This window comes from Narcine bancroftii, chromosome 5, assembly GCF_036971445.1.
Source record: "Narcine bancroftii isolate sNarBan1 chromosome 5, sNarBan1.hap1, whole genome shotgun sequence".
Taxonomy (NCBI): Eukaryota; Metazoa; Chordata; class Chondrichthyes; order Torpediniformes; family Narcinidae; genus Narcine; species Narcine bancroftii.
Genome location: NC_091473.1, coordinates 162,358,213 through 162,371,300, shown reverse-complemented (window position 1 = coordinate 162,371,300; position 13,088 = coordinate 162,358,213). Strand labels below are relative to the sequence as shown.

Here is a 13,088-nt window from a genome sequence, read left to right as displayed (position 1 = left end):
ACGTATTGTTCTACCCCTTCCTCTGTCAGTTCGTACAATAACCATCACAATATGTGTAAAGAAGGTGCCACTCAGGACCTTAAATTAATGTCTTCTAGTTTGAGTCCTCTGCTCTGGAAGAAGGCTATATGACTATTTACCTTACCAAATCCTGATAGAGTCATTGTCATACAGCACAGAACAGGCCCAACTCACACATGCTGACCAAGATGACTTTCTGGACTAGTCCCATTTTCTTACATTTGGACTACATCCTCATAAGCCTTTTCCATCTATATACCTGTCCAAATCTCCTTTGAATATCAGAAATGTGCCCACTTCAAGTCACCTCAGAAAGCTCATTCCACATACGGACCATTCTCTGAGCAGAAAAGTTACCTCTCACATCCCCTTTACCCTTAAATCTATATTGAACTTCATTTGGAATTACCTCCTTTGAAGAAAAAGGCCGTATACAAAGGATTGGACACAATATACCCAGAAAACGAGGAAAGATTGTTGTGGCATTGGCAATTATCTTTGCATCCTCCCTGTTCACAGGAAAGGTACTGGAGATAGCAGAATGATGTTTAAGAAAGATGAAAGGTAAAATCCAGGGAATTATAGACCAGTGAGTCTTGTGTCAGTATTGGGGAAACAGAGAGAATTCAGAGAGGCATCGTCTTTTCAGGGATAGTCAGCACGTCTTTGTGAGACTCAAGTCATACCTCATATGAGTCTGTTTTTTTTAAGAAATTGCAAAAGAAATTGATGAAAATAAGGCAGTGGATGTAATATATCTAGATTTGAAAAGGCAACCCATGGTAGACATATTCAGAAAATTATGAGGCATGGGATCATTGGAATCTTAGCTGCTAGGATTTGGAACTGGTTTGCCAGCAGAAGGTATTAATAGATGGAATGTATTCTGCCTGGAGATTGGTAACTAATGGCATTCCCCGGGGAACTGTTCTGGGACCCCCCTACTCTTTGCAATTTTTACACAAGACTTGGATGATGAAGTGAAAGTGTCCTTCAGTAAGTTTATAGGCAACTCAAAAGCATATTAAGGTGTAGATTAATGAGGTGTAAATTGGGTGATCCAGACTCAGGGCGGAATTGGGCTGTTACAGTGCTGTATGTCTAATTTTTAAAAATTTAATTGTGGAGGATGTTTACAAGGGTTTGAGCAACATTTTTGGCTGAAGGGCCTGTACTGTGCTGTTGCATTCTATGTTCTATATTGGGATGACCGAACTTGATTCCTGGGATAAGATTGGAAAGATTAGGGTTATGCTCATTGGAATTTAGAAGAATAAGAGGGGATTTCATTAAGGCATTTAAAATTCTGATGAGACTAGACAAGTTAGGCGCAGAAAGAATGTTCATGATACTGGTGAAGCCCAGAACAGAGGTCTCAGTCTCAAGATGAGCAGTAAACTATTTAGAATTGAGATTAAGAGAAACTTTTTCATGAAGAAAATTATGAACTTTTAGAACTCTCAAACATAGAAAGTGGTTAAGGCCAGATTGTACGATGTATTTAAAACAGAGTTAGATGTGGCCTGTTGGCTGAAGGGATTAAGGGGTACTGAGGACATTTGATGAACTATGATCGATAGAAAAGTAGAACAGGGTCAAAGAACTGAATAGCCCTTTCCCATTTTCTGCTTCCATGTTTATCCTGCCTGCCAGCTGCGTCTCTTGAACACTTTTGCGCTTCTTATTTCCCTGTTAAGCACACTGCTACACTTATTAAAATCATCAAGGGTTTTGTTTGATTTGGACTGCTTCAATGTCCTCTCCTTTTTCCTGACCAAGGCCTCAACATCCCTTGTTAATCAGGGTTCCTTAAACTTGCATCCTTGCCCGTCACCCAAATATGAATGTCCTGTTCTTAACTCTTGCTATCCTACCTTTAAAAGTATCCCACTTTCCAACTTTCCCCTTGCCTACAAACATCCTCTCCCAATCAACTTCTGTAAGTTTCTGCATACTTGCTCCAAAATTGGCTCTGACCCAATTTAGGATTTTAACATAGACCAGCCTCATCTTTCTCAATCATTAATAATAAACAAATAGTGTTATGGTCGCTGATTTCAAACTGCTCCCACTTGCAGGGTCCATTATAGGAGGTGCAGTATTACGCCCTCTCCAGTGAGGCCTTCAATTTTTGACTAATGAAGCTTTCTTGAACCCACTTAACAAATTCCACCTGATCCAAAATTTTGGTCTTGTGAGTGTCCAGTTAATATTTGAATTTATAAAACGCTGTTAGTTTTGCCTGAGCTTCCTATGCTCCATGGAGAAAAATACCTGCCTCATGATTCAAGCATTTGAGTCTTTTCTGCACTCTTTCCAAATTAATCATTATCTTTCCAACAGTTAGGTGACCAAAACTGCACACAGCACCGTGTGCAGTCTCACCAATGTCCAGAGAGATATTAGACTCCCTTGCTTCTGTACACAATGTATTGATTTTTCACACACTATTTAGACATACAGCACGGTAACAGGCCATTTCAGCCCATGTGTCCCTGCCACCCAATTTTCACTTGATTGACCCTCGCCCCCAATATGTTTCAAACAGTGGTAGGAAACTGGAGCCCCTGGAGGAAACCCATGCAGATGTGGGGTGAGCATACAATCTTACAGACAGCGCAGGATTCGAACCCCCTCCCCCCCCATCCCCGTCCCGATTGCTGGCACTGTAAAGGCATGGCGCTAACTGCCAACCTTGCCTATCTAGCTGCAATTTACTTCCATGGACTTCTATGTACCTGTACGCCCAAGTCTCTTTGTTCTACAACACTCTCCAGGACTCTACCATTTGGTGTGCAAATCCTGCCATAGTTTTATCTCCTGAATTGCAACCCCTTGCATATGTCTCAGTTAAATTCCACCTGCCATTCCTTGGGCTATTTTTCTAGTCCATCTAGATCCTGTTGTAATCTTGGATAAGCTTTTTCCACTGAATACTGTTCCACTAATTTTGGTGTCATTTACCAATTTGTCATCCAAATCGTTCATGGAGATTACAAGTAGCAGTGGACCCAGCACTGATCCCTGCAACACATCCCTGGTCACAAGCCACAAATCAGAATAACCCCTTTTAAGACCACCCTCTGTCTCCTATCATCAATTCAATTCTGTTTCCATTTGATTCACCTTGGATCCCACGTGATCTGACCTTGCAGACTAACTGGCCATGCAGGTCCTTGTCAAAGGCCTTGCTGAAGACCAGTGGAATTAACTTTAACTTTACATATCAAAAGCTACTGATCACATAGCTGAGTTCACAGTAACTATATTCAAACTTTAAGATTGTAGTTTATTCTAAATCTTCTGTAGCAAGGTGCCGAGAACTGCAGACAGTATTCAAAATCTGATTTTTATCAACATTTTCTAAGCTGTAACATGACATCCCAATTCCTGTATTCAATGCTCATTGCTTTTAACTGTTATTCATCTCAACTGTGTGTTTTCTCAGCTCCAATCAAACCATCTCTAATAGTTCAGCATTGCTTTTGCAGGTTTTTAGATACCTCAAAACAGGCTATTGGCATGCTGTTTATCCACTTTGCTAATGTCTACTTGTCAGATCTGACTGAAGAGGACCCATGTTCACTGTGAGTGTTAGGATTTTCATGTGACACAATGTGTGCAATGTTGCTATTTTTCAAAAGCATTTAATGTTCCATAACTTTTCAATGCACTGGCAAAGCTAAAATGCTACAGACAATTCACAGTGATCCTGCAAACAGAACTGATTCAAAGCTTTACAGTCATGCCATGTCCAATCATGAATGGTGGTAAACAACTACCATTGATGGTGGAGCACTAGATCAGGTTCTAAACAAGGTCGAAGTATTTACAGGTACTCCTCTACTTGCGAAAGGGTTGCGTTCTGATAAACCCATCGTAAGTCGAAAAAAAATGTAAGTTGATAAAGAATAAAGGTATACCAGTAGTTTGTGTAACACCAACAGTGCTGTATCAGTCCCCACACTGACCACACTACCCTGCTCTCTCCCCACAGCCCTTTATCTTTCCCAACCCTGATCACATTACCACGCTCTCTCCTGACGGCTTTGTATCAGTCCCCACACTGATCACACTACCCTGCTCTCTCCCCACAGACTTTTATCTTTCCCAACACTGATCGCATTACCACACTTTCTCCTGACGGCTTTGTATCAGTCCCTACACTGATCCCACTGCCCCACTCTCTCCCCTCAGCTCTTTATCATTCCCAAAACTGATCCCACCACCCTGCGCTCTCCCCACAGCCCTTTATCATTCCCAAGACTGATCCCACTGCCCAGCTCTCTCTCGACAGCGCTGTATCAGTCGATTAACCAAGGAGGCTATAAACAATTTACCTTAGAGGAATTATCAATGTTTCTTGTAAAAATCAATGATGTTTGTGATGACCTTACTTTAACGTATTACATGAAATTAAATGACAGCCGCACTATTGTCCCATCATAACTTTGAATAATCGTAAGTCAGACCATCATAAGTAGGGGAACGTCTGCACAGTAACCTCCACTCAGAGGGAACAAGTCAATGCTTCATCCTGTCTTTCACCTGAGTGCCCAACTATCAAGAATCCAGTGTTCAATCAATTCTGTGTGCAGTCCTAGTGATGGTTAAGAAATGGTTGAGAGCACTGGATGCAAAGATTATGAGACTAGACAATATTCCTAGTTGTTGGTCTGAAAAGTGGCACTTAAGAGTGTTATATCTATCTCTACAGTTGCACGCAGACCATAGAACACTACAGCATAGAAACAGGCTCTTCGGCCCTTCTAATCTGTCAAACTATCTGCCTGGTCCCATTGACCTACACCCAAATCATAGCCCTCCAAATCTTTTTCTTTGCAAATTTTTCTTAAATGTCAAAATTGAGCCCACAGTCATCATTTCAGTTCCACACTCTCACCACTCTCTGCATGAAAAAAGTTCCCCAATCTTCCCTTTAAATGATTCACCTTTCACCCTTAACTCTTTTCTTCTTGTCTCACCTAACCGCAGTGAAAAACGTCTGATTGCATTTACTCCATCTCTGTCCCTCATAATATTGTATACCTCTATCAAATCTCCCCTCATTCTTCTGTGCTCCAGAGAATAAAGTACTAACCTATTTAACCTTTCCCTGTAACTCTGCTCTTCAACTCATTGCAATATCCTTATAAATTTCTGCACTCTTTCAATCTTATTGATATCTTTCCTGTCGTAAAACTACACACGATACTCCAAATTTGGCCTCACCAATGTCTTGATCCATAACATCCCAACTCCTACACTCAATATTTTGATTTATGAAAGCCAATGTGCCAAAAGCACATAATATTGACATAATATTTAATTCCTCTTGCTAAGCATAGTTCCTTTACTCTACCCTATTTATCCAGAAACCAATATTGTGCATTTCCCTGACAACATTGGTTCTCATTTAATGCTTTCAAAATTCTTCCCAATCCCATTGTAATTAGCTCTCCCCGATTAAATACTTTCCCATATTGTCTGCTCTTATCCTTAGGCATGACAATGTTAAAGGCCATTGAAAATTAGACAAGAAAATCTGCAGATGCTGAGGTCCCATGCAGTACCCAAAAGTTCTGGAGAAACTCAGCAGGGCAGCTGAGTTCCTCCAATGCTTCATGGTCAGTAAATTGTGGTCACTGTCTCTGAAATTCTCGCCGACTGGTTTGTGCCTGTCCACATTACTGTGTCGGAAATCCTTGGACGCATGGAACACGACAGCACAGAAACAGGCCATTCAGCTCTTCTAGACTGTGCCAAAGTATTCTGCCTAGACCCACTGACCTGCACCCAGACCATATCTCTCCATACCCTTCCTATCTATGTATCTGCAGTAACCTATGACAACAACTCTGTTTTTTGCACCTATCCAAAATCTGCTGACTTGTGTGTTCCTCAGAGACTATTGAATACTCCCAATAGACAATTGCCTCCTTCCTGTTTCTGACATTATGCTCCCTATCACTGTCTATCTTCTCCTTGGTAAATGCAGATGTAAGGTTCTCATTTAGTACCTTGTCCACTTCCTTAACTCTAAGAATATACTCCCATCTTTATCCTAAAGTGCCCTTTCCTGTCTTGTCATCCTGTTCTTTTTAGCGCAAGTATAAAATGCTTTGAGATTTTCAATAAACCTACTTACCAAGGAGCTTTCATGGTCCAAAGTAAACAAGAAGTCTGCAGATGCTGGGAAACTGGAGGAACATACAAAGTGCAGGATGACCTCAGTGGGTCCAGGCTGCAATAGGCAGTTGGCGTCTTGGTTCAAAAATTTCATCAGGAATAACACAAGGTGGGCAGATGCCTGAGTAAATGGTTGGGGGGGGAGGGGCGGGGGGGAGGGTGTGATGTGGAGAAGGTGCACAGGTTGGCAGGTGATAGATGAATACAGGTGGGTGGGGGAAGAAAAATAAAGAGCAAAAAAGTAATAGGGGAACAGGGCTGAGGAAGATCCTGTTAGATAGGAGGAAGGAAGGGATGGGAGTGGGTTGGAGGAAGGAAGGTGTCAATGACAGACAGGCAGGGGGAGGAGTGGAGGAATGAGAGCAGAGAGATAAGGGGACTTTTCATGGCCACCTGACTTTTTTCCAGCTCTGCTTGAGCTCTTTCCTGCAACTATATATTCCTTAAGGGCTGACTGATTTTACCTTCCTAAACATTACATGCACTTATTTTTTGACTAAATTCTCTCATCATCCATTGTTCATTTACCTTGCTGTTTTGTCCTTGCTGGAACATGTTGGTCCTTAAACAAGTCCCACATGTCAGAAGCAGGCTTGCTCAATAACAACAGCACCCCGTCACTTTGACTGGGATCATTTTGTTGAATACCTCTGCTCTGTCTACTGCAACAGCCAGGATCTCTCAGTGGCTAGCCATGTGAATTCCATTTCCCATTCCCATACTGATATGTCAATCCATGGAGGTGATGGTGCTCTGATAATGCCTGAAGGTGGATAAATTCTTGGGGTGAGAAGCCAAGTGAAAAATTCCATTGTTAGCCATGGGTGTTGTACCAGAAGACAGGAGGGTGGCTATTTTTGAGCTCTCATTCAAGAGCAATGCTATGATCTAAAGGCCAGTGAGCCTAACATCAGTGGTGGGAAGGTTACTAGAGGGGACTTTGAAAGACAAGATCTACCTGCATGATGCAAAACAAGGACCCATTGCAGATGGTCTGCACAGGAAATTGTGTCTTATCAATTTGGTTGGGTTTATTGAAGAGGTGACCAAAGGGATTGACAAGGGCATGAGGCTAAATGTTATCAACATGGATTTCAGCAAGAGCTAATTAGGACCCACATGGTAGGCTAGTCTGGAAGGCTCGATTGCATGTGATCCAGGACGAGTCAGCCAATTGGATTCAAAATTGCTTTGTGCAAGGTGGTCAGGTGGTGGTTGTAGAGGGTCATTTTTCAGATTGGAGATTATTTCTCATTTGGATAAGAATTTTGTTAGCCTGGTTGGTAAGTTAATGAGAGATATGTGGGAGAGTGATCTAAGACACAATGGCCAGGTAGTGTTCTGTCCAGGAAAGTACAAAGTGATATGCTGTGGAAGATTGAACCTGAATGTACAGTGTAATTAATGGCAGGATTCTACACTATGTAGAGAAACAGAGGACTCTTGGGCTCCAGGTCTTTTAAGATTCTGCCTAAGAAGGTGAATGGTGTGTTGCCGGCCAACAGGCAGGAGATTGAGTTTAAGAGCATCAAGGTAATGTTGCATCTTCACAAGACTTTGGAATAATATGTTCAATCTGGTCAGCTCATTATACTGAACATGTGGAAGCTTTAGAGAGATTGCAAAGGAATTTTATGAGGATGCTGCCTGATTGGAGAATGTGCCATTTGAAGAAAGATTGAGCAAGCTAGGGCTTTTTTCTGGAGCAACAGAGGATGAGAGCCAACCTATTAGAGCTGTACAAGATTATGAAGGGCACAGATAGGTGGACAGCAGAACCTTTTCCGCAGGATGGCAATGGCTAGTATCAGAGGACGTCCGGTTAAGGTGAGTGGAGGAAGGTTTAGGGGAGATGTCAGGAGCAGCTTTTGTTTTAATATCCACACAGAGTGGTGGGTGCCTGGAATGCATTGTCAGGAGTGGTGGTGGTGCTACAATCTGGAAATTTAAGACTATTAGATAGGCAGATGGATGTAAGAAAAATTAAGATTATGAGGGAGGGAAGGGTTAGATCGATGTTGAGGAGATTTATATAGGTTGACGCAACATTGTATGCCAACATAGACATGCATACCATATTCCAGTCAATTCGACCTAATAAGCTACCCTTAAACAACTGCCTACAATTTCCCAACTGCATAACCCTCCATTTTTCTCAGTTCTATGTGCCTACTGTATCTAACAGTCTTTAAAAGATCCGATTGTACTGCTGTTGTCAGCAGCGCATTCCATGCACCCATCACTCTCCGTGTGAAGAACTTGCATCCCCTCCTGTTCTTACTCCCAAACACCTGAAAACTATGCCCCCTTGTGTTAGCCATTTCAGTCCTGAGGAAAAAGGCGGCTGGTCATCTCTATCAGGTCACCTCTCACCATCCATGCTCAAAGGACAAAAGACAAGTACACTCAATCTACCCTCATAAGGCTTGCTCTCCAATTCAGACAGCATTCTTATAAATCTACTCTGAGCCCTCTATAGCATTTACATCCTTCCTTCAGTGAGGTGACCAGAAATGAACACAATATTCCAAGTGGGGTCTAACTAAGGTCTTGTATAGCTGCAACATTACCTCACTGCTGTTGAACTCGAGCCCACGAGCCCACTGTTATTGAAGACCAACACACCTTACACCTTCATAACAATAGTATAACATGTGCAGGAGCTCTGAGTGTCCTATGGATGCAGACTCCAAGGTTGCTCAGTTTGTCCACACTGCTTAGTCTCCCCATTAACATTGTATTCTGCCTTCAAATTCAACCTTCTGGAATGAACCTTTCACATTTCTCTGAGTTAAACTTCATCTGCCACCTCTCAATCCAGTTCTGCGTCCTATCAATGTCCCTTTGTAACCTCTAACAACCCTCCTAACTATCCACTTCTGTATCAACCACAAACTTACTAACCTACTCTTCTGCTTCCTCATCCAGGTTATTTATAAAAACCACAAAGCAGAGAGGTCCCAGAACATATCCCTGTGGAATACCACTGGTCACTGACCTCCATGCAGAATGTGAACCATCTACAACCACCCTCTGCCTTCTCTTGGCAAAGCAATTTTGTATTCTCAAAGCAAGACTTTGACCTCCTTCATTTCATGCATCCTTTCTTTCTGAATCAGCCTTGAATGGGGAACCTCATCAAATGCCTCACTGAAATCCATAAACACTACATCTACAGCTCTACCTTCATCAGTGTGCTTTGTTACATCCTCAAAGAATTCAATCAGGCTTGTGAGGCATGCTGACTATCCCTAATCAGATCATGCCTCTATATGCTTGTTAAGTCCTGTCTCTCAGGATCTTTTCCAACAGCTTGTCCACCACTGAAGTAAGACTCACTAGTCTGTAATTTCCTGGGTTATCTCTACTCCTTTTCTTGAACCTGACCGAAAGAATCAAAGGGGAAAATTGTTCAATGATTGGAGTTGTAGCTTCCGTGAAGAAGGGTGATTGTGGTTACTGTAGGTTAAGCATCTCAACCCTGGAACATAGCTTCAGGAGTTTGTGAGCGACGTATATTAGACGTAACCATCTTCAGTTACTTTATCCGTAGACTTCGATCTGAAGAGTGATAATGGCACAGACTTCACTTCTGTTCACTGACGAGGAATTGACCATTTCCATGGAGAATATAATTGTCTTTTTTTAATTCAAAAACATTATCAAGACCTCAGACCCTCGTAGTTGTCCAGAAACTTAACCAGACCAACAGCATACATATTATGGCAACAGGTATCCTGTACTGATTGATTCACCAGTTGATCCCCCAAAGCCACATTTGCAAGGCACAATTCAAGAGTGCTTGAGTATTCCTTGCTTGCCTGGATGAGTAGAGCCACAAAAACACTCACGAGGAACACTCCACCAACTAAAACCTGTTCGCTGCAGTGGTAGCCCATATGCAACCACATGATCCAACTTAACAGCAGGCCAAAAGCAACTCCGACAGCGCCTTGTAAACTTGCAATCTTAACAGCAAAAACAAAGGATAAGCGCACCACATCATCCACGCACTCTTCTTAAGTCACAATCAAGCCAAAATGTGAAATATTTTAAATCTTCATTATTGCTGGAAATTCCTCACCAGCAAGGGCAAGTTAATGCCGGGAATCCTTCATAACAATGGGACCTTCAGCATTAGGCCACAGAGGAAATAGCCACCATCTTAAAGATAATTGGGGTGGGTATGAAATGTGGGCTGGGCCTGAGAATAGCTGCAGAAGAGGAGAAGGTCCATCATGTCTACACTGCCTCTCATTCAAAGCAATTCTGCAGATCCCTTTCAACCAATCCTGCAATGGAACCTGTACCAGCACACCTACAATCAGTGTATTCTGGATTCCACTGACAAGGTTTTTAGAGAAAATATTTTCCTTAACATTACAGCACAGCCCACAATGTTGTTATAGCCTATGTAAACTTCACAACAATTTATTTTTCCCAATCTCCCACCCATAACCTATTTTACTCTTGCATCCATGTGCCAATCCAAGAGTCACTCTTAATTCTCATTTTACTTTATTTGCACCTCTGGCCTCTCGACTTTAATTCCTCTGCCAATGAATTTTCATATAAAAGGTGCCACTGCACGCGATGAATATTAATTTAATAAATCTTAGCAGGCTTATAGTTGGGGAAAATGGCCAAAGGTAGTTATCAAATACCACGTTGTCCAGATTAAATTTGAATTTGCACATGCTCGTGTCCAAAGAAAAATTCAAGCCAAAATATTATGGAAAATAAATAGGTAAAAAATAGGAAAGTTTAAAATTGGCACGTCTAGCGGTCAGTTCACCAATTAAGCAACTCGCAATTTCAACAACCAGAAAATTCACTAAACCGGCATCTACCAATCCCCATAGATGCCTGATAGCAGGGGTAATACTGTATTTTAAAAACTTCTTTTGCTGGAATGTATTCATTATGCATCTCATGTCTAATGTTTTTCTGTTTCACTGCAGGTATCTGATTAATTTCCTTCTGGACGCCACACTCGGTATGCTCCTGATCTATGTTGGAGTGCGAACAGTAGGTGTCCTAGTTGAATGGCAACATTGGGATTCTCTTCGTTTTGGGGAGTATGGTAATAAAAGTCATTTTTTCTTCTATTTTCTTCCTGTTTCCAACTTATTCTTGTTGTTGACAACCAAGTAGAGTGGGAGAAAATAGATGAACCTTCGTTGTGAGTGAAAGACAAAGGGATGAGAAGCAATTGCCATTAACTTTTCATTAAGGTGAACTATGCTGCAAAATCCAAGAGGTTTGCATTTTATTTAAGACACGATGAGGATATGTTGCTGAAAATAACCTGTGAGGCTTTTTCATAGATTAGGAATTTATTTCTGTCATTTGTGAGACTTCCAATGAAATGGGTGCTAAAGCAGTGCTCTGTAGTGCATGGTGTTATGTCTCTACTTGATCTGTACTCTTTCTTTGGCTTGGCTTCGCGGACGAAGATTTATGGAGGGGGTAAATGTCCACGTCAGCTTGTACCACAATGATGAGAAATTACATTGTGCAGTGCAAAGGAGAAACTACATCAGGCATCACTGTGCATGCAAGAACACGACATGGTGCGGCAGGCTACAGACAGGGACCAAACACCTTGTGGTGTGGCACAGGTGAGGCTGTGACATGAAACCATGCAGCAGACAGAGATGATGTTCAGTGTAATCAACAAACAAGAAAATCTGAGGATTATGGGTGTGAGGTGGAGAAGGTTTAGTTTGTTGTACAGTGTGGGGCAGGTAGCAACATACAGTGTGGCGTACAGTGCAGAGACACCACACTGGTATGCACCAAGTGGGGATATTGCACTCTGCTGTATTCATCAGGGAGGCATGACTCTACAGCACAGGCAAGTGACATTACTTGGTGAACAACTTCAGCAAATGTGCTGTGTAGCTTGAAACGTGCAAGATGTTGTACTGAGCAGCGCAGAGATTGTATAGGGACATTTATTGGAAGTGAGTAGAGGAAAGGTTTTTTTACACAAAAGGTGTTGGGTGACTGGAATGCATTGTCAGGAATAATGAGAGGCTGGTACAATAGGGGCATTCAAAAGACGCTTTGAAGGGTACTTGGATGTAAGGACAATACTGGGTGTAAGATGGGGAAGGACTAGATTGTGGTGGAGTACATATGTCAGCGCCGTATTGAAGGCTGAAGGGCCTGGACAGTGTTGTAATGTTCCATGTTGTACATGTTTAAAAACAGGCTCAGAATGTCTGCACAACTTTGGCCAAAGGGCATGTTACCTGTAAAACTCTGACCCTTGAACCAGGGCTGGGATGAAATCATTAAACAGCAAGGCTCTGGAGAGTACTGTGGGACAGAGCTTTGTGAAACAGATACATTCAGTAGTTCACTGAAAGTAATGACCCAGTTTGAGAAGGTGGTGCTCGTCATGCTTGCCTTCATTGGTCAGTATGGGCACCTGCATAGGACTGGCAGGCTTAAATTATAAGGAAAGGCTGAATTGGTTAAGACTTTTCTCCCTGTAGAAGAGGAGGCTGAGGAATGATCTTGTACAGGTATTCAAATCATAAGGAGCAGAGATGAGGGAAATGGTCATTGTCCTTTTTACCAGAGTAGGTGAGTCCAACACTGCAGGGCACAGATTTAAAGCGAGTTGAAAAATTTTTTTTAAAAAAGACTTGAGAAGCAATTTTTTCTCACAGAGAGCAGTGTGTCCTTTGAGCAGAGGTAGCTGAGGGAATCCTAAGCATCCTTGCAGCATGGAAGCAGCTCACAGACCCAGCTTGTCCTTGCTGAACAAAGTGCCCTCCAATTTAATTCCATTTGCTTGCATTAGGCCCTTATACTTCCAGTCCCCCGTCCATGTAATTATCCCAATGTTTCTTAAAGGAAGCTAACAT

General features: G+C 42.1%; 1 protein-coding gene across 2 annotated transcripts in view; it reads left to right on the top strand.

The window, feature by feature from the left end:
• The window catches only part of stimate (STIM activating enhance), a 45,038-nt gene that overhangs the window by 12,147 nt on the left and 19,803 nt on the right, over positions 1 to 13,088 (top strand). For both annotated transcript variants that reach the window (XM_069939529.1, XM_069939528.1), the window contains exons 3-4: positions 3,513 to 3,608; positions 11,172 to 11,293. In XM_069939529.1, the coding sequence (XP_069795630.1) occupies positions 3,513 to 3,608; positions 11,172 to 11,293 (218 nt within the window). The remainder of the gene's footprint in view (positions 1 to 3,512; positions 3,609 to 11,171; positions 11,294 to 13,088) is intronic.